At 43.9% G+C, this 22600-nt stretch overlaps 1 protein-coding gene across 1 annotated transcript; it reads left to right on the top strand.

Moving 5' to 3' along the window:
• The first annotated feature begins 319 nt into the window (after nt 1-319).
• LOC102705559 (nuclear pore complex protein GP210) lies at nt 320-22541 on the top strand. Its single transcript, XM_015841256.2, has 36 exons — nt 320-577; nt 1219-1484; nt 1950-2119; nt 2227-2443; nt 2748-3094; nt 3619-3798; nt 3926-4064; nt 4151-4299; nt 5920-6031; nt 6627-7201; nt 7359-7482; nt 7580-7860; nt 8168-8287; nt 8375-8437; nt 8529-8720; nt 9010-9069; nt 9163-9231; nt 15341-15466; nt 15548-15667; nt 15768-15887; nt 16086-16241; nt 16313-16375; nt 16458-16585; nt 16849-17245; nt 17824-17926; nt 18028-18158; nt 18471-18542; nt 19070-19151; nt 19712-19819; nt 19920-20061; nt 20589-20675; nt 20765-20975; nt 21055-21109; nt 21200-21291; nt 21370-21430; nt 21700-22541. The coding sequence occupies exons 1-36, from the start codon at nt 402-404 to the stop codon at nt 22077-22079; spliced, it is 5874 nt and encodes a 1957-aa protein (XP_015696742.1). The 5' UTR covers nt 320-401; the 3' UTR covers nt 22080-22541.
• The last annotated feature ends 59 nt before the right edge of the window (nt 22542-22600 follow it).

A 22600-nucleotide genomic window follows, 5' to 3' on the forward strand; every position in this document is an offset into this window, starting at 1 on the left:
TCCGTATTGACATGCACACGTGACGTGCATAAAGTGATAAAAAAATAAAAATATTTCTCTCTCCAATGGCAAGATAATAAGTGTAATTCTAAAAGGGTATTTGGCTAATTGCTAATCTAAAAGTGACAAATCATTAAATTACTCCAACATTTAGAGAGGGAGGAAGCATTTGAAAGTGGTGAAAAGTGCCGCAGAACCAAAATTTTTATTTTTATTAATTTACCAGAAAGCCCTTTCTCCCCTCCGCCTCTCTCTTCTTCCCCTCCCACTCCCACTCCGCCGTCTGTAAAACAACCTTTTTTTCTTGCTCCCTGCAGCAGTTCGCTCCTCCCCCTCCTAAACCCCTCCTCCGTGTTCTAGCTAGGGTTCTAGGCTCTAGGACTAGGGGCGTCACGCCCGCGATGGCCTCGCCGTCGGCCGCCGCGGCGGTGGCGGCAGCAGTTCTGCTGGCGGCGGCTGCGGCTGCTGCTTCTCCGGCGGGTGGCCCCCACATGGCAGACCTGAGCGTGCTCCTGCCCCCGCGGATGACCAAGCCCGTCGAGCACCGCCTCATCGGCGGGGACGGCTGCTTCACCTGGTATACATGCTTGCTTCCGCAGCTCTCCCCCAACTCCCGCCCCCCCTTTTTCGGTCACGCCCGGTGCTTGCTTGAAATGTCTGATCGCTTGCTGTGTCGCGATGCGGCCGCATATTTATCGCGGTGTTCTATGGGATCGAACCCAAGTGCTGTCTTCTCTGAAGTTAGTGGCTAGTGGTGGTTTTTGTGCCGCCATTACTTACCATTACGCGATACGGTTGTGCTGATGCTATGGCATTGCCCAGTCAGTCCGATTTTTATGGTTTGGAACTGAACTCATGCCCTTTTGCTTGCTGTGTTCTGGCACCGCCTTTGATTAGTTAGGACTGACTGCAGTAAGGAAAATGACATGCATGCCTTCACATTATGGCCTTATTTCATTGAGTGTGTCTGTGCTTGGTTGCTTTACCCTTGCTGAATGGATTTCAATCAGGGTGGTCGTCTGCTACTTGTTTGAAATCTGTACCTCATCTGTGCGTGAATTTCTGTCATGTTTTTCACGGTGAAACAATAAACTGAAAGAAGAAATCAGCTAATGCTCAACTAGTTCTGGGACCATGCTCCTGTCTTTTAACATTGTTGTTTCCTCTGTTTCACAATGTGATGAGGTTAATGTGCTTATTTATTTTCTATGTATACAGGGCATGGGATCACCATGATATTATTTCAGTTAAACCAGAGTATAACGACAGCAGCAGATGCTCAACTAGTGCTCGTTTGGCATCAATTGCACCTTACACTGGAAGGAAGGAAACTTCTGTCTATGCCACCGATGTTATTAGTGGAATCACAATACATTGCAAAGTTTTTGTTGACAAAATCTCCCGGATCAGGATTTTCCATCATGCTGTTAAAATTGACCTAGATGAAGTTGCCACATTGCGTGTTCATGCCTTTGATGATGAAGGTAATTCATATAGCCTTCCATGTTTGCAAGCAGCTATTTGCCGTAGTTTATTTCTTTAAGGTTTTCTATCTTATTTGGAGGATCTCTTGTTATAGAAAGTTCCATTAGGTTTCCCACCTCCACTAACTCCTACTTGTAACTTTGATACTGCCTTTCATTTGTCAAATTAGCTCATACTATGCTTATGGATCATCACTGTTCTTACTGTTTGCCGTATCATTGTAAACTCCTACATATTCTTGAACTCAAGTGTGCAAAACATTGGGATTATTGATACCATCCCTGTCCTTTACCATTTTTCTTGCATTGGTTCTCTACCGTAACTGATTCTTTTCCTTAGCCTAGAAACTTTCGACTGAAATAGTCAATAGCATAGTTTCTCTAGTACTTCATTGGATTAATTCTTCTAATAGTTGCTCAATCCACTTATCTCATTGCAACTTAGTTTGTTTCCTTTTGGTTCAGACAATGTGTTTTCATCATTGGTGGGGTTACAGTTCCTATGGCAGCTTACCCCGAGGTTGCATGATACCAATAACCATCATCTGGTTCATATTCCATTGAAAGAAACACATTTAAGTGACTGCAGTGGCTTTTGTGGTGACATGAATATACGATTTGAGCTTGAAGACAGGGTATGTATGTCTGTCTATAAATATAACATCATTTTTCAATCAACTTTACCAATAATCAGTTACATAAAAATGCATATTGTGAAACTCTTTTGTGATACCTTTTGCAGAATCTTGGTTCAGATTTATTTGTGGTCAAGGGTATTGAGATTGGCCAAGAGGTTGTTAACTCTCAGTTATTTGAACCGCAATTTGAACATGTAGTTGATACAATCACTTTAACTGTTGCTGAAGCTATGTCACTAGAGCCTCCTTCACCAGTCCTTGTCACTGTCGGTGCTATGGTAAAGTTCAAACTCAAGATTTTTCGACAAAAAATTCCCCAAGGTACTTTCTCAAACAGATTGAGTTCTGTTCATCACACACCAAATTCTCTAAATATAGACACCAACTTTATCATTCGACAGAAAGTTGAACATCAGGGTTACACGACTCATGTTATATATTAAAGCAATAAAAAAAAGGAAGCACAACTAGCAAATTATGCTATGGTTTACAGGGAAATGGTTTGTGCAAACTATATGGATTTCTTATTTATTGATTCCACTATTAGAATCTATCTGCCTGTAATCCTTTATTTCGCCTGCAGCAGAAAACTAACAAATCCTCTCCCTTGCTTCTTTTTCACCAGTGGTTAATTTACCATCACAGCATCACCATTGGCATGTGACAAACTCTTCTGTGGCCCAAGTGGATAGTTCCTTGGGTGTGTTACATGCTTTGAGTTTGGGATTTACTGACATTGTTGTTGAAGACACAAGGGTTTCTGGCCACACACAAGTATCATCCCTACATGTTGTTATTCCACAAGCACTTTTCCTTTATCTAGTTCCGGTTATGGACAATTCTGCTCATTTTCATGAGATAACAAGTATTCCATCTTCAGAAGTTTGGTATGTCTTTCCTGGACAAAAATACATGGTCCTTTCTAAAGCTTTTGCTGAGGGATTTGATTTCAAGGAGATGTTAATTACTGAGGTACCGTTCATCCTATTTACCTGGTTTCTTGTCTTTGCTCCATTTATTTTCTGATGCATCATGTAACATGTAATGTTGGAATTAGGATCAAAATCTTCTATACATTTATTTTCAAGCATCACAAAAACCCAAAGGACACATAGATGCATTTGAATACACTTGCAGTGCTGTGTTAGTGATTACCTGCATATCTTTTAACTACCGTTTTACATTAAGTTTGGTAATCTATACTATTTGTCTTTAGTTCCCATTCATATCTACATTGGCATGTGAATCTATTGTCAAGATGCTCATGCATGGTAAATTCTTCTGCTGTATATATACAGCTTTGTTCACTTGGTTGTTCTATGACATAAAAAAAGTGAGCTATGGATGTGGGAAAATTCCCCTATCTTGAGAAAATGAAACTAATATTCCAAGTTTAAAGAACTTTGATTATGGGTCTAATGTTTCTTCGTGCAGACGAGACATTATCTACATGGGATGTTGTTCTGTTTATTTAATAGCTTTATTTTTCTTGTTAGGAAAATGATCTTAAATTGGCGAGCAGTACCATGGAATTCTGGAACTTATCGCAGGTTCCAGACAGTTCTGCACGGTCCTACGAAGTGCAAACTTCTAGTTTGCTAACTCCCGTTTCCCAGGGAAAAGGATACTTAGATGCTTCTTTAACGTACCGAACAGAGACATCTGGACCAGCAAAGGTACTGCATTACATGCTCATGTGCTAGGTCATTTCTTTTCTTGGTAGTACTTGTATGTAATGTTTGTTAGGTTGGTGTTAGCATTTATAAACCATCATAGTTTGCTGATTGACACATTTCATGCTAGGTTCTCAAGCTTCAACAAGAAGTTAATGTATGCAGTAAAGTGAAGGCCATATGGGATGAAGAAATGGATAATTCCAGAATTATCCACCTTCCCTGGGTTCCTGGACCTTATCAGGAAGTTCAACTGAAGGCAGTTGGAGGTTGATTGTTGTGATGCCTTAATACTTTTGACGCACCTTTGGATTGTAATTTGAGTTGACTAGTCTTATCTTGTGTTTAACTGAAGGTTGTGGTAAGATGCTGGAGGACTACAAGCTATCTTCCTCTGATGAAACTGTTGCTTCCGTGTCTGACTCACTGATCGTGCGCGCAAAAAAGCCTGGTCGGGCTGTCATCAAAGTAGTTTCTGTTTTTGACGCTTTGAATTTTGATGAGGTATGCTGATATGTAATCTCCTGATATCCTTTTGTTGTTCCTCTCTTTACTGAGCTCCTTATCTGTAATCAACTTGATTCAAAAATATAAGCTGAAGTTTGATGAATTTGCAAACACTCAACTACCTCTTTTCTGCAAGATTTGAAGAGCGATGCCACTAGCAAGACTATTTAATTATTTCATTTGCCACTAGCACTAAGCTACTTTGTGATCTATTAGGCTTATATACTTTTTGGACCAATAACTTAAACTTCAGAATGAATCCTTTTGCCTTTCTTTCCAACTCGTTTTTGTACAATTCACCTGCCTGGGGTGATGGATTTTATCTGAAGTCCTGTTTATTAGCAATTATAGGTTATACGAGTCTTACATAACTGGAAAGAAATTGCTTCTTACATGCAAATATAGTAATATACTGCCATACATTTAACCTAAATAAAGTGGAAAACCAATTATATTTATAGGCTTATAAATGATGGAAAAAAGACTATCTTGCATGATTCTTTATTCCTCATGGTATATCCTGATGTGCATCTTAATTTTACCACTTTTCTCTAGCAAAATATTCACTTGAAGCCTTTTCTTCTATATAACTATCTTGCCGGATGAGTCTGATCACATTAAATGGAAATTTGCATCTTATTAGGTGTCAGTTCACCTTTGTTGGGTTGCCATATGCGATGCTACCATGTATTTGCACTAGGAAATCTGCAAAAACTGTACATTTGCATGTGGTTTGTTGTATCACTTATGCATGCACTCAGCACTCACGTGATCAAATTGCTGCTTATTCATATGTTCTACCCTCTCCACTCCAAAACATAAGCATTTCTAGGTTGTTTAGCAAAGATTATGGTTGACACGAAAAGCCTATGGTGCCCTTCAATAAATGAGATGTAGGCTGTGTTCTTTTGCTGGGTAAGGAACCGACACGTAAAACGTAGCAGAGGATTAATATATGATTAATTATTAGCTATAAAAAACTTGAAACATATATATTTATATTATTTTATAGAGCAACTTTCTTATAGATTTTTTTTTGCAAAAAACATACGTTTAGCAGTTTGGGAAGCGTGCTTGCGGAAATGAGAGAATATAGGTTAGTAACCAGGGTAGAAGAACTTGTAAGTAGTTGGGAGTGTGATGGTGGTTGGGGGTAAGATGGGGAGAATTAAAATAAAGGGTGGTAGATGGGAGAAGAATTATTATAGGAATGCTTATATTTTGGTACAAATTTCAAATGCTAAGTGCTTATATTCTGAAATGGAGGGAGTATATTTTTGTTTACATGTAAATTTATTATGGGTGGCATTTTGGGCTGATTTAGTAATGCCAAAATTTTGGCAGTATCTTTGGTTTGTTACCAAGGGACTTTTAGAAATTGGGTTTTTTGCCCAACTTTACCAAAACTTTGGTAAACGCTCATGAAGATCTCTTGTTGGTCTTTGTAATGCCAAAGTTTTTTTAGCGTTAGGTTGCCTACCCTTTATTTCATGCTTATGTGGGTTCTTTTCTCTTACTTTATTTTTCAAGTTCACTATCGACTGTATCACCTTACCCTTCCATCCGTGCAAATTTCTTTCACTTATGTCAGCTCATTGGGTTTGATTGATCATGCAGGTCACTGTTGAAGTATCCACTCCTTCAGCATTGTCTATCTTGCCAAACTTTCCTGTTGAGGTGCCTGTTGGAACAGAGCTTCAAGCTGCTGTGACGTTGAAAACATCTAACGGTGACTAGCATGTCCTGGATTGGTTATTATTTCCCTTATGAAATAGATAAATTTAGCATGTAGCATGCATTCTACAAAAATGATATATGAATGCTGAACTACCTTGCATTGACTTTCCTAACAGCCCCTCATGCTCTATTCTATCTTACTAAGGATGTGTTCTTTTATGCTGAATAACTGAATGATTTTGTGTAACCATTCAAGGGTACAAACAAATGAATTAATAAAATTGAAAGAATGTTTTTAAGTAGTTATCTAAAAAAAACATATCTAGAAAGCTTTTGCGAAGATGGCACAGTTTAGGAGTTTTAAAAGCGTGTGCATTAATCCATTGAACCCATTCATGCAAAAAGAACACACCCTAATTCCTCTCATATACTCAGATCTCTCCAACTAACCCCTCATACTATTTTCTTAGTGGCACTCCTTGAAATTCAAATAGACTGTTTTGCTGCCTTAAACTGAAAAGAAACATATATTTTGTGACAAGAAACATAAGCTATAGTTTCTTTCTATGTTTTAACTACTAAACTCACTTTCTTTGTTCTGAAAATTGTCTTGTTCATTCCAATAACTACTCCTATTATTTCTGCAGGACACACGTTCGTGCGATGTGATTGCCTTAATGCTTTTATAAGGTGGAGCCTAATATCTGAGAATGAACCTTTTGAAGTTGTTGGCACAGATGTCGCTTTGAGCATCGAATCCTTAAAGCATCGTTCTGGTTCTTGGGCACAATATGGCAACCCTTGTGCTTGGGTATCTCTAAATGCATCATCTGCTGGTCAAGCCACAGTAGTCGCATCGTTTTCCTTTGATTCTGAGATGTTTAGTGGACCTATTTTTCTTAAGGCCACTTCAAAAATATCTGCATATTATCCTCTTGTGGTACTTCAAGCAGGAAATGGAAACCGATTTGGTGGCTATTGGGTTGACTTATCTAGAATACAAAGTGGAATTCAAAATACCCCCAAAGAGTTGTACTTAGTTCCTGGATCAACCATGGATGTATTTCTCTCTGGAGGGCCAGAACAGTGGGACCAACTGGTTGATTTTGTTGAAACTGTTGATATTATTGGTGAATCAAAAAAATATATTGATAGTTCTACTGCTGTGCAAAAATTATCGAGTAGACTATACCGTATATCCTGCCAAAGCAAACGGAACTTTGTAAGTACTTTGAATGCAAGTTTCAAGTTTGAAAAATCCAGTCCATTCCTGTCAACAGTTATCTTCACATATGTTTACAATTATGCAGTACGATATGTTGTTTTAAATTCTAGCACATTGCTTCCATAAATTTGTTCAATTTATTGTACTTCTGTAGAAACTGCTGTTTTCACGTGGAAACATGATTGGAAAAGATCATCCTGTCCCTGCTGTAGCACAATCAGAACTGGCAATTGTTTGTGACTTTCCGTTTGCCATAACATTGATCGCGAATGAAAATGGTACAATATGTTTCATAAATTACACGTCTATGATGAAAATATTATGCTGTCTCCGTTCTGTAAAACTCATTAGATATCATATTTTACACTTGAACAGAAAGCCGACTTGATATTTTGGAAGCTGCAAGCAGAGCTGAACGTAGACACAATAGACTGCAGGCATCACCTGTTGTAATCTCAAATGGAAGAAACATGCGTCTAGCTGCTGCTGGTGTACATGAAAATGGAAGATTTTTTGCCAATTCCTCTTCTCTTTGCCTGAGTTGGGAGGTCACTGAATGTGAAGGACTTGCCTACTTGGACGAATACAAAGATGATAACATGTTAGACGACTCATCCTGGGAGAGATTTCTTGTCCTCCAGAATTCTACTGGAATGGTCAGTACTGTTTGTATCACAGACTGTCCATGCACTCCAAAATTGTTTCGGAATTCGTTTTTTACATCATTATTTACATGCTTTCTGTTATCTTCATTTGCCATAATCTGCTCGCACACATGTGAGCTCACTGATATTAAGCTAGGTATGCGAACAATACTGTTGATCATGCAAGCCATTCCATGGTTGTATATAGCAATTAAAATATTAGTGTATTGTGGAACCTGGACATTTCATTAAGAATTTTATGGCCATTTTTGGCTTAAAAATTTCTCTCTTTTAACTATATTAAAATTTGAACTTCTAGTGCACTGTCCGCGCTACAGTCATAGGCTTTTCTTCAAAAGTGGATGGCCGAACCCGGGAAGGAGAGCACATGTTTATTCAAAGTGCGCGTGATGCTCTCACCGATGCTATTCAGTTGCAGGTAATCAGATTTGATTTATTCTGAGCTAATTACACTTTTATTGATTTTGGTATAGCTTCCATCTTAATCCTTATGGACTTTGAACAGATTGTTTCTTCCTTACGAGTGACTCCGCATTATGTCTTGATGGTTTTCCATCCAGAAGCACAGGTATGTAACTGCAACTATTTATAATTCCTTTGCATGATCCTACTTATAAGTAAATCACCTTTTCTATTTCTGTTTAATTTATCTGTACCAGGAAACCTTAGCTGTCAGTGGTGGAACATGCTTCCTGGATGCCTCTAGCAATGATACACAGGTGGTACAAATACTTCAACATCCAGGAAAGGCACTATGTTCTCAGTTGATTCTTGGTACTAGAGGCTTGGGCACTGCTACGGTTACAATCCAGGACGTTGGCCTTTCTCCTAGAGCATTAACCGACTCTTTGGTACTTTCTTCTCAATTTTCTTAATGTTCCATATTTCAGTTATGGGAAGTTGTGAACTAAGTGCCTTTTATCTGTTCTTATTGCCTCCCCACAGATATGTCCATGCCTGTCATCCATCTCATCTTTATTTTATCATTTCTCTTGTGATGATGAAAACTTTTGTTATATACCTGTTGTTTTCGATGGACAGATTAACTCATCAAATTGTATCAGTCTCTTACAAATACAGTTGTATTGATTTTCCTTTTAGTCCATTGCACTTAACTGACAATAGCTTGCATGATGGCAGGTTAGAGTTGCAAATGTTGACTGGATTAAGATAAATTCAGAAGAGCACATCAGCCTTATGGTATGGAGATATGCTTTCCTCTCTTGGGCTCTGTTTCGTCGTCAGATGCTAAATCTTTGGGTTATTATTTCATTTTTCTTGTTCCATTTATAGGAAGGAAGCATAGAAGATTTTCATATCTCAGCTGGAACGCAAGATGGACAAATCTTTAGAGATTCTCAGGTCCTTCCTGTGCCTCCATGCTCTTGTACTTCAGATATTTCCCCAATAATTGCATGTATTAGTGTTGTCTTGGTATTCTTTATTGTGAAAATTTTAATGTATTTCCATTTGGTCACCCTTTATGATAAATTCCTGCAAATTTCCATGGAACCTTAGCTGTTGGTTGTGTTAATATGTTTCCTCTTTGCTTCTAAAGTCCTGTATTGGATTAACTTAACCAAATCCATTATTGTATCTCTATTTCAAACTATCTTCTTGGTACTGAAGGAATAAGTCTTGGGCTGTTTGGTCTTGGTCTTGTGGTGTCCTACCCACCCTTGTTTTTCAGCTTTTAGTTGCTAGGACAGCATCTAGGACAGGTTGTTAGGATGCTCTAGGACAGGTGGTTAGGATGCTCTAGGACAGGTTGTTGAGATGCTCTAGGACAGCATCTTTTAGACTAGTAGGCAGCTATAAATATGTATCCAACCCTCCCCGGGAAGGGCATGACATTTGGTGATAAGTAAACAGAAAATTGCCCCAAGTTTGAGTGTCATCCTCTCACCAATGAGAGTAACAATAGAGATACTAACATCTGGTATCAGAGCCACACTTTCCTGTAGGTTGAACATCTCTTGCTCCTCCCCTTCCCAAGCTCGAGTGAGCACTCAACCACCATCAACAGCAGCACCACCGGCTGCTCCTCCTTCCCCTTTCCCCTTCCCTTCTCCACGTAGCAACCCCCCGGAGGCGCGCCATGTCCGACGGACAGTCTCGGCGTTCGGGCGCCTCGAGCACACGACGTCAGCAGGACGCCGAACTCGCTGCAGCGCAAGAGCGCAGGCGAGCAGCGGCACAGACCGCAGCAGCAGCAGCAAGGGCAGCAAGGCTGGCAGCAGCGGAGTTGGCGGCGATCAGGGCGGAGGCAGAAGCGGAGGAGGCGGAAGATGCAGCACGTGCGGCGGAGGCTGAGGTTGAGACCTTGCGTAGCAGCATCAACGGCTCCATCGTCGGCGACATCACCGCCGACAGGGACCTTGAGGAGCTGGCGAGAGGAAGGGTGCGGGAGCGGACAATACGGTGGGCAGTAGCCCACCCCCATGGCGGCGGCGGTCCAGGGGACCACGCATCCGCCGACGGCGCCCCAAGCGAGGGCGCGTGCGGCAACGGTAGCCCAGATGGGCGCAGGCGTGCCGGCGGCAACCCAGAGAACACACGCCGCGGCGGCTACCCTCCCGGTGATGGCGGCCGGATCTACGGAGAGCGCGGCCCTCACAGGCAGCGCGACTCTCCCTCCCCTGACCGGCGCCATGGCTACCACGGCATCCAAGCGGTGGTCAGGGACTTTGGTCCCGGTGGTGGGTGGCCTACCCTCACCAAGACCAACTACATCGAGTGGGCCGCGGTGATGAGGGTGAGGCTCCAGGTGCGGCACATGTGGGAGGCAGTTCGGTATGGCGACGTCGACTACGATGAAGACCGACGGGCGCTAGACGCCCTCATCGCTGCAGTTCCATCCGAGATGCAGTTTTCCCTTTCGCAAAAGCGGACTGCCAAGGAGGCCTGGGATGCCATCGCTGCGGCACGCATCGGCAGCGATCGCGCCCGCAAGAGCACGCTGCAAGCACTCCGCAAGGAGTGGGAGAACCTGGCCTTCAAGCCAGGTGAGGACATCGATGATTTTGCCCTCCGTCTCAACACTCTGTTGCACAAGATGGTGCAGTACGGCGACGACACCTACAACGAGGAGAGAGCTGTCGAGAAGCTCTTCCGCTGCATCCCAGAGAAGTATAAGCAGATTGCCCGCTCCATCGAGTCTCTGCTGGACCTCTCCACGATGACGATCGAGGAGGCGATTGGTCGCCTCAAGGTCGTCGACGGCGATGAGCCACAGCCCCTCTCCGGGCCCATCACCATTGGCGGGAAGCTCCATCTCACTCGGGAGCAGTGGGAGGCCTGCCAGGGTGATGGGAAAAAGGGAGAGTCCTCCTCGGTAGGCGGCCGCAAGCGCGGCAACCTGCACAAGGGGCGCGGAGGCGTCCGGGTCAGGTTGCGAGGACGCATCCGGGGTGGAGCCCGCGGAGGCGTCCAGGGCGGCACCACCGGCAACCGCAGGCCGACGCGAGACGACGCCTGCCGCAACTGTGGCAAGTCTGGCCACTGGGCCAAGGACTGCCGACAACCACGACAAGGCCAAGCCAACGCCGCACAAGTGGAGGAAGAACCAGCCCTGCTCCTGGCACACGCAAGCATCGAGCTATCTCCAGCGGCACCGGCCGCATCGGCTTTCCTCCACCTAGAAGAGCCGAAAGCACGAGCCCTTCTTGGCGACGACTCCAACGACAAGACTGATGGATGGGTCCTCGACACCGGGGCCACCCATCACATGACCGGTCGACGGGAGTTCTTCACCGAGCTTGATCCCAGCGTCCGAGGCTTCGTCAAGTTTGGGGATGCCTCTGGCGTGGATATCAAGGGCACCGGCTCTGTCATCTTCACCACCAAGTCCGGCGAGCACAGGCTGCTCACCGGAGTCTACTACATCCCCGCGCTGAGGAACTCCATCATCAGTATTGGACAGCTGGAAGAAGAGAAAGGTTCATGCGTGGTGATCAAGAACGGAGTCATGAGGATTTGGGATCGGCGCAAGATCGGGGAGCGCCGTGGTCGCCTCCTTGTCAAGGTAACCAGAGGCAACAACCGACTCTACATCCTCAACGTGCAGGTAGCACAACCCGTGTGCCTCGTCGCCCGCCGGGACGACAAGGCGTGGCAGTGGCACGAGCGCTTCGGCCATCTCCACTTCGAGGCCCTGAAGCGGCTCAGTACCAAGGAGATGGTGCGAGGCATGCCATGCCTTGACCACGTGGAGCAGTTCTGTGACGTCTGTGTGTTGACGAAGCAGAGGCGGCTCCCCTTTCCCCATCAGACGAGCTTCCGAGCCAAGGAGCGGCTCGAGCTCGTGCACGGGGATTTGTGTGGCCCGGTGACTCCGGCCACACCAGGAGGACGACGCTTCTTCTTGCTGCTCGTCGACGACCTCTCTCGCTACATGTGGGTGACGGTCCTCGGTAGCAAGGGAGAGGCTGCGGACGCCATTAGGCGCACGCAGGCTGCTGCGGAGGCGGAGTGCGGCCGCAAGTTGCGCATCCTGCGCACCGACAACGGCGGCGAATTCACGGCGGCTGAATTCGCGTCATACTGTGCCGATGAAGGTATTTATCGCCACTACTCCGCGCCGTACAGCCCACAGCAGAACGGCGTCGTTGAGCGGCGCAACCAGACGGTTGTGGGGATGGCTCGAGCCCTCCTCAAGCAGAGAGGAATGCCGGCTCTCTTCTGGGGGGAGGCGGTGGTAACGGCCGTCTACATCCTCAACCGCTCACCTACCAAGGCTCTCGATGGCAGGACGCCGTACGAGGCTTGGCATGGGCGCAAGCCATCGGTCTCCCACCTGCGAGTCTTTGGCTGCCTCGCGTTCGCCAAGGAGCTTGGCCACATCGGCAAGCTCAACGACAGGAGCATCCCAGGGGTGTTCATCGGCTACACGGAAGGCTCGAAGGCCTACCGCATCCTCGACCCGGCGACACAGCGTGTGCGCACGGTGCGCGACGTGGTGTTTGACGAAGGGCGCGGATGGACATGGGACAAGACGGTGGACAACGGCTCTACTCCGACGTATGACGACTTCACTGTCGAGTACATCCACTTCAGGGAAGCTGGGGGAGTGGGCAGCTCCCCTTCACCGAGCGTGCCTACCCCAGTCTTCGATTCTCCACCAACTCCAGCACCCACCACTTCGGCAGCGCCACGCTCTCGAGCCATGACTTTGGCTGCGCCGCGCTCTACGCCGACACCACCACAGTTGGCGACCCCACGCACTCCGACACCACCAGCCACCCCTCCGGGCACGTCGACACCAACACCAGCTCACGTCGAGCGCAGCCCGGTGCAGTTCGCTACTCCGCTCTCACACGATGAGGAGCGCATCGACGCCTACCATGATGGAGAGCCCCTGCGGTACCGTACGATGGAGGACCTCCTCGGCGACCAGCCAGTGCCAGGACTGGTGCCTCATGACCTGGAGGAACAGTTGCACTTGCGTGCGACGACGGCGAGCCTCGGTCCTTCGCAGAGGCCGAGAGACACGCGGCATGGCGCGCCGCGATGAAGGCGGAATTGGACGCGGTTAAGGAGAACCGCACCTGGGAGCTTGCTGACCTCCCTCATGGTCATCGTGCGATCTCTCTTAAGTGGGTGTTCAAGCTGAAGAGGGATGAAGCCGGAGTCATCGTCAAGCACAAGGCTCGCTTGGTGGCACGTGGTTTCGTGCAGCAGGAGGGGATCGACTTCGACGATGCCTTCGCCCCAGTGGCACGGATGGAATCCGTGCGACTCCTTCTTGCGCTGGCAGCTCAGGAAGGCTGGCGCATCCATCACATGGACGTCAAGTCGGCGTTCCTCAACGGCGACTTGAAGGAGGAGGTTTACGTGCACCAGCCGCCGGGTTTTGCGATCCCCGGCAAGGAGGGCAAGGTGCTACGTCTGCACAAGGCCTTGTACGGCCTGCGGCAGGCACCGAGGGCGTGGAATGCCAAGTTGGATTCCACGCTCAAGAGGATGGGCTTCGAGCCAAGCCCGCACGAGGCTGCTATCTACCGGCGGGGAAATGGAGGAAATACCCTGCTGGTGGGTGTTTATGTTGATGACTTGGTGATCACCGGCACCAAGGATACGGAGGTGGCAGCGTTCAAGGAAGACATGAAGGCCACTTTCCAGATGAGTGACTTGGGGCCCCTCTCCTTCTATCTGGGGATCGAGGTGCACCAAGATGACTCCGGGATCACACTTCGCCAGACTGCCTACGCCAAGCGCGTAGTTGAGCTCGCTGGGCTCAACGATTGCAACCCAGCCCTCACCCCGATGGAGGAGAGGCTGAAGCTGAGCCGGGCCAGCACGGCGGAGGAGGTGGACGCTACGCAGTACCGGCGTCTTGTGGGGAGCCTTCGCTATCTCACCCACACACGGCCGGACTTGGCATTCTCCGTCGGCTACGTTAGTCGGTTCATGCAGCGACCGACGACGGAGCACCAGCAGGCTGTGAAGAGGATCATCCGCTACGTTGCGAGGACTCTCGACCACGGCCTCTACTACCCGAGGTGCCCTGGAAAGGCACAGTTCATTGGGTACACCGACAGCGACCACGCCGGCGATATCGACACTAGCAAGAGCACGAGCGGGATTCTCTTCTTCCTCGGCAAGTGCCTCGTTAGCTGGCAGTCGATCAAGCAGCAGGTGGTGGCCCTATCCAGCTGCGAGGCCGAGTACATAGCGGCTTCCACTGCTTCGACCCAGGCACTCTGGCTTGCTCGACTGCTCGGTGATCTCCTCGGCCGAGACACTGGAGTAGTGGAGCTTAGGGTGGACAGCAAGTCCGCTCTGGCCCTGGCAAGGAATCCTGTTTTTCATGAACGGAGCAAGCACATCCGGGTGAGGTACCACTTCATTCGAGACTGCTTGGAGGAAGGGAGCATCAAGGCAAGCTACATCAACACCAAGGACCAGCTTGCGGATCTGCTTACCAAGCCCCTTGGTAGGATCAAGTTCCTTGAGCTTCGCTCTCGGATCGGGATGGCTCAACTTTCTCACAAGACGACGCACAAGACTTAGGAGGAGAATGAAGGAATAAGTCTTGGGCTGTTTAGTCTTGGTCTTGTGGTGTCCTACCCACCCTTGTTTTTCAGCTTTTAGTTGCTAGGACAGCATCTAGGACAGGTTGTTAGGATGCTCTAGGACAGGTGGTTAGGATGCTCTAGGACAGGTTGTTGAGATGCTCTAGGACAGCATCTTTTAGACTAGTAGGCAGCTATAAATATGTATCCAACCCTCCCCGGGAAGGGCATGACATTTGGTGATAAGTAAACAGAAAATTGCCCCAAGTTTGAGTGTCATCCTCTCACCAATGAGAGTAACAATAGAGATACTAACAGGTACAATTATATCACTATAGTTTGTCAATTTTTTCTCAACTGTTTACATGGATATCTTTCTTTCTATCGGTAACATTTGAGTTGCTATCACTATTAACACTATGTCTCCATGACTCTGCCAATTTATGTCTTCTTTGCAGTACAAATACATGGGAATTGAAGTGCATCTTGGTGATGAGACTCTGGAGCTTATTAATTCAGATGAGTTGCTGGATGGACCAAAATTTTCAGTTAAAGCTGCGAAAATTGGCACGTCATCTCTATATGTAAGTTGAAAATTGCACGGTGAATATACATTTTTAGTTTTAGTGGCTTATTTGGCTCGCAACACTTTGTTTACTCTTCAGGTCACTGCTAAGCAATACAGTGGCCAGAGAGTTTTGAGTCAGGTTGTAAAGGTGGAAGTGTACAAACCACTGCAAATACATCCAGAGTATATCTACCTCACACCGGGTGCCTCTTTTGTGGTAACCATTAATATCTTATGTGCTATGCCTACTATTTGTACTTTTTGCTATTTTTTTGATGTCCTTGTTTTTTTGGTCCTGAGTTTTTTCATCCTTGTAGCTTTCTGTTAAAGGTGGTCCAAAAGTTGGAGTTGTCATCGAGTACACAAGTCTTAATGTAAAAACTGTAAAAGTTCAAAATTCTACTGGCAAGCTGTCTGCAAAGAATGTTGGAAACTCTGTAAGTCATACCCTTCCAAGGCATTTTCTTGACCATGCTCTGCGTGAACATGTGATTTTTTTTTGGGGTCATTGTTTAAATTTAATATAAAGTATACTGCTTACCTGTATTCAGAACCTTGTTTGAAGTACTACATTTAATTCGTGCAATTTTCAAACCTCTAATTCAGATCATTATACTTACCTGTTACACCATTAGACTGTGCGTGCAGTTGCTTTGTCAAATGAAGGCACCTTCATCTGTGAAGCTTTTGGAAGAGTTGAAGTGGATATCCCTGTGGCTATGATATTGAGTACTCAAAGTGACCGTATTTGTGTTGGTTGCAGCATGCCCATCTACCCTTCTCTGCCCAAGGTATGTTTGATCCCCTTTTGCTATCTTGTGAAGTTCTGCTACTCTTATCCAACATTACACATGCTGCCCAGGGAGATCTATTTTCGTTTTATGAAACTTGCCAAAGTTACACTTGGATTATAGAAGATGACAAGGTTAGAATATTCCTCTCGTGCCTTGTATACGTTTAAATGCTAAGTTCAGAGCACTATGCACTAACAAACTGTTCTAAATTAGGTGACGATGTTTCAATCAGCTATATCTTGGCAGTATGGACTTGATCAAGGGCTATATTCAGAAGGAAAAAACTATCCATGGTTTTCCAATGGCAGTACCAATGCTTTTATCAATCATGTGATTGGAAGGTACTACATGGAAGTATTGAATAATATACCGAATCGCCAATTTACTGTCTGTTTGTACATTTTGAAAGTAGTCTAGCCCCTTAACATTATGCATTGGTCAAAGTCGAAGTAATTGGAAAAACCTCTTTAGGCCTAATGAAGGATGGTTTCTATCTGTATTTTTAAATAAAAATGAATATTGATCGAGACACTTTAATGAACACTCTTATGTGGTAAGTTGGGTAGCTGCAAGAGTCCTAATGGATTTTTTTTTTCTTGTGCAGATCTGCAGGAAAAACCAAAGTTTCTGTGTCTGTTACTTGTGATTTCTTGATGGCTGGCAGTTCTGTGTCCATAGTTTACAATGCATCAAAGACAATTCTTGTTGTGCCAGATCCTCCTCTCGCACTTGGGCTCCCTATAACATGGTTATTCCCACCCTTTTATACTACTACAGACCTTTTGCCTATATCAGTTGACCCAGACTCAGATGACCTGGAGATTACTATTGGCTATTCTCTGCTAAGGAACAGTGGTAAAAGTGATCCTGTTTTGCAAAATGCTAACACTATTGATGGAAGTAAAATTAGAACTGGAGAAAGCAATGCAATTGATTGCATTCAGGCAAAGGATCACTCAACTGGCAGAACAGAAATAGCATCTTGTCTACGAGTTGCTGAGGTTGGATGCTTATACTTTAATTACATTGTTTCTATTGCAAATAGCCACAGTACTAGACATTCGTATAAGGATCTCTATTTGAGATTGTAATATTATTTACTTTCCATGTTTTTTCTGGACTACATTTCATGCAATGTTGCCCTTGGCATGATTGAAGTCACTTAGGACTAAAGGCTACTCAAATTTCTGTGACTGGATAGATTAAGTAGGGATATAGTTCACTGGAAAAAGAAAAAGAAGAGAGTAGGGATATAACTGCATGTTGTGTAGATGTCAGTTTACCATTACTGTCTCTGCGTTGATTGCTGTACAGTTGAATGCATGCAGGAATACAAACTCTAGTAAAATTATCCTTTTTAACATCTAAAATTGAGGTTGTCTATTAGTAAACCTAATCTTTTTTGAAAAGACCAATGTGGAGCTGAAGTGTGCCTAGTATAAGTTGCAACCAGGAATTTTGCTCTTTGAAAGTTTTTGGGTTGCCATTGTATACAGATGTTCAATAATTGCTTTACTATCTGTTTCCATGTATTTAGAAAATAATCCTTGATGTTGTTCTTCTTATCATTATTTTTCAGGTTGCACAAGCACAGATAGCAACTGCAGGATCATCAATCCATATAGCCTATCTTTCTGTACATGATAAAGTTGAGTTGGATATAAAATACAGTGATGAATTAGGTAAATCACTAAGAATTTTATTAGTATCAAATGCTTCATTTCTTTTTCTTTTTCATCTAGAAAACTTTACTTTTTCCTGTTTTTATCCTCTCTCCAACCAGGTTATACCTTCAGCGAAGCACTTGGAATAGTCCCTGTAAAGATTGAAACAAATCATCCTGATGTTGTGTCAATTCTCATGCCAAAAGAAGGCAATGGTACACATGGTAACCATGAACGTTTTGTTCTACAGGTATGTATGGTTTGCCCCTAAAATCGAGTTTCAATATTGTTTTGGGAAAAAAATCATTTTACAACCCTGAAATTTTGCAAAAGTCTGAAAAAAGGAATGGGCCTGGAATGGGAAGCTCAGGTTTGTAAACTGAGTTTTCAGTGGTCACTAACTCACTGGAAGGCTTTCTTGATTGTGATTGCTTTAAGGAAAACTGTGACAAGAATAATCAAGGAATATTGTAGTGAAACTAATGCAAGGAATAGTCAATCCTGAGAATGAATAACTTGAGACTTCTATGCAAACTACTTTATCTTTTGTTGTCCTTTGAAGGCGAGAAGTCATGGAACAGCTCTTGTAAGGTTGCACATCAGCCATATTCCCAAGAAAGCAGATTTCATAATGGTAAAATTTAATGTTACTCTCACATATTTCTCTCTTTCTGACCCATCACGTCATAAGGCCACCTCCAATGGATATCTATAAGGTATACTATACAATGTTTTAATAGAAGAGAGATAAAAGTTATCTCTTAATCAAAAGATAGTCTCTTGCACATATTTTAATGTCAAGTGAGAATGAATTGTAGGGTCATTTGTACTATGAGCTATTTGCTAAAAGCTAGACCATTGAAGTTGTCTTTTAGAATGCTTAGAGATAGTATGCTATCTCTATTGTTGGAGGTGGCCTAATGGCATTGTAGCTATTTAAACATGAATGCAGAGTAGTTTAACCTGGTTAGCACTCCTCAGATGGAACCATTTTTTGTGTTTTGTGTACAACATACCAAACTAAACTACCAGTAGCATACTCTTTCAGAATCTGATGGTGACATCATCTGGCAAAACCATATACTGAATTGTCATTTTTTCTGTTGAATGCTCACAATGGAATACACTTTGTGTTTTGACTAACATATTTCACTATATTAGGTATCTGTTGGTGCACAGATGTATCCTAGGGATGTGATACTTCGTTCTGGACAGCAACTGAACTTCACCATTATTGGAGACCGTATGCCCAGTGAAACCATTTTCATACTACTAGTTATTTGCATTTTTTTAATACTAGGAGTTTAATCTGATCCACTATTTCAGTGTGCTGTATCCTTTTATGTTATTCCTTTCCACACATCACATATTTTTTTAGTTGTTAGTGCATGATCTTGTCTCTTTGAAAACATGGGTCAAGGCCTCAAGGGTGATAATATAGTACTCCTCTGTTCACCAACGTAGGGCCTATTTGAGATTCCTTTGCACAATAAATGCATTGTTCCCTCTATATTGCTATTCTAACTTCCTTACAAAGTTACATCACACATTAATCATATTACTTAAGAGATAATGATTAGGGGTTGCCTATAATTTTCAATATGTGCTTAGTGTATGTGCAAACGAAGATGCACCCTACATTTACAAAAAAAAAAGAGAGTAGTTCATAGATAGTTCAGGTTACCAGAATAGATAGTTACTCATACATGCTAAGTTACTCATACATGCTTTGTGAGAGCAAAGGACATGCATCTTAGTGTATATTCTATGTTTTGTTTTCTAACCATGGTCTTCCTTTTGTAGGGATGGATGTGCGTGGATCCAGTCAGTGGTTAAGTAGCAATGAAAAAGTTGTGCATATTAATAGAATAACTGGTGAAGCACAGGCACGTGGTGAAGGTATAGCAGAAGGTATGCAACTAAGAGTCTATCTTCGATGAGTAGAAAACATTACCAAGTTTCATGCCCTCCTGATCCTTATTTTTAGTGTAACTTGACTTCTTCTTAACAGTAATATTTAAAGGTCCAAATACAAAACTATACACAACCGTCACTGTGCTGAAGGTTAACCAGATAATAGTTGATGCTCCTGCGGAGACGCTAACTAATGCTGCTGGACCACCTGGTGGATACAAGTTCTCTGTAAAATTGAGGTTAGTGATGCTCATATCATTATTCCTTCCATGTTGTTGATCAATATCTAGTAAAAGCCAAAGGTACTCTAATTATCATACATTATTAGATACTATGAACTTCTGATATACTAGGATATTACAGTTTTGCTATCCATACATTAGGCGTATGATATTAGAACTTTGAACACCAGCAGAGTATTGCTGAGATGGTCTCTACGCCTCACTTTTGGTGCTTCCAGATTGAGGGTCCTAGATGTATCTATATAGGAATGGTATCATATAACTTGCAACAGATTATACTTCAGTGTACATGCAATTCTCAGCAACATTAGAGAGCCAGGATGTTGGAGGGAGGCGCATATTTGTAGTGGGAGGTGGACGAATAATCTTTACTGTACTAGACAAAGTCATTATAAAATATAAATGTATTTAATACAAGGTCCTGTCACAACATAGCACATTTAGAGCTTTTTTTTCTCTTGGTATTTGGATACTCTTGAATTTCTTATGTTGGATAAAACTAACCTTTTTCTCCTTGTTGAAAGAAGTGATTCAACTGGGCACAGTGCAGACTCCTTTTTCAATCATATTAATGTCCCATTTGACTGCAAGGTTGAACCTTCTTTTGTTGGGTATGTTTCCCATCATCAGCTGGTCATACAACTAGCTTTTCCTCGAGATTATTTTGTACATTAAAGTCTCATTCTCCTTTCTCCATTAGGTTTGTTGAGCCATGGAGTGATCATGCTGCTAAGAAATCCTATTGCTTATTTCATCCATATTCACCTGCACAACTGCTGCCTGTTAAGCTGAACCCAAAGGAAGGATTTTTACATGTTGTTGTTCATGCAAATCTAAAAGAAGATCCAAAAGTGATTGGATCTGCTCACGCCCCCTTTGTCAAAGGATTCTATATTAAAGAACCTAGGAAGGTTGCCACCTTCTCCCTCCCATCTCATGCATGTTTCCTTTTGTTCTAACTGATTATTAAAAAGTGGCTACCTGATGCAGTTAAATCTGACTCCGAGCTGCAACCATAGCACCATTACTATTGGCGGGAATACTGGTAGGAGAAAGCCAACTGTCTCCATGAACTGTACATCTGTGCTTTGGCTGTTTTGTTTCTAATGCTTGAGTCATGATTGTCTTTCTCCAGATGTTGAGTTATTCTGGAGTGCTAAAGATTTGCTGTCAGCCAGTCGTGTTGATACAAATGGAAGAGGTGTTCCCAGTCAAATTAGTTACAAGGTGAATTGCAACTGTCATGGAAGTATTTTTAGAAATTAATCCATAATGGTAAACATGTACCAACTCGTGCTTTTGCAGATTGATGCACTTAAAAGGCAATCATTCTATGACAAGATCACTATAATTCTTCCAGCCACCGGTATGCTACTCTTATCTTTTGCCAAATTTTGCAATAAGTAGATTACTAGAGTTATAACATCTCTTGGTAGCGAAAAAGATCTCTTTGTCTGGCCATCATCCTTAACATTTTTGTTGATGGGTAAAACCGAGGTTCAAACCAAGGAAACCTAACATTTGAATGAACTGATTCTCCTTAAAAGAATACAATGTGGGATTTAGATATCACCTCACCCATAAGTTGATTGCAACGTGATCATTACCAACATAGTTGTTTTCCTCCGTCCACAGGCCAGACCGAGGAAGTAGAAGTTATGTACGACACTGGAGAAAGAAGAGAGCCATCGTCATCAGTCTTAACCACATTGGCTGCAATTGTGACATGCATTGTTGTACCAATCGCTACGATTGCGCTATTCATGAAGTTGCTGGAGAAGAAGCCGATCAGGCAGGGACCAGTAAGACACGCAACGCCTGGGCCTGGGCCTGCTCCAGCACCGCCACCAGCAGGTAGCCCTGCCGCGATGGCTGATCCAGCGTCACCAGCTACCGGTGAGTTCTCGCCTCGTACACCCCAGCCTTTCATGGAGTACGTGAGGAGGACCATCGACGACACGCCCTACTACAAGCGCGACGCCAGGAGGCGATTCAACCCCCAGAATACGTACTGATAAAGAGTTGCATACAACCCTGGGTAACGTGTGGTTTTTGTGCCTGCACTGCACTTTGCCCAAATGAAACATACGGTTTAGACGGTAGTACGTAGATGGCATACTGATCTCATGGATGTGCTTATGCTGTCATTTTTCTGATCTCGACAGCGTCATCTATCACTGTCTGTATCATTAATTAGTGATCTGCTTGCTGGTCCCATCTCTTGTTCGTTGGGGACTCAAATGTTGTACAATACTCTCCTGTGCTGGGTACGTTTAAGTGGCTGTGTTAGGCTGGTAGTGATTGGTAGACCTTACTATTTACGATGATTGGATGGTAAGTACACTGATGTAAATGAAGTGGGGATGCCAAGTGTAGGAGGATGTTTAAACCCAGCAAAACGTTCTCTCTGACCACGGTGATACTAATGGTTTATCTATCTGTCTTACCATGCCAGCATGGGTCTATCATTAATTATAGTATGGGTCTATCATTATCCTTAATTATATAGTGAGGCAACAGTGAGTGGTCACACATC

Source organism: Oryza brachyantha, chromosome 9 (assembly GCF_000231095.2).
Source record: "Oryza brachyantha chromosome 9, ObraRS2, whole genome shotgun sequence".
NCBI lineage: Eukaryota > Viridiplantae > Streptophyta > Magnoliopsida > Poales > Poaceae > Oryza > Oryza brachyantha.

Coding starts and splice junctions, on each gene's coding strand:
- LOC102705559 (XM_015841256.2), top strand. CDS start 402: ATGGCCTCGCCGTCGGCCGCCGCGGCGGTGGCGGCAGCAGTTCTGCTG. Junction 3,095..3,618: donor AGGAGATGTTAATTACTGAG/GTACCGTTCATC, acceptor TTTTCTTGTTAG/GAAAATGATCTTAAATTGGC. Junction 3,799..3,925: donor AGACATCTGGACCAGCAAAG/GTACTGCATTAC, acceptor ATTTCATGCTAG/GTTCTCAAGCTTCAACAAGA.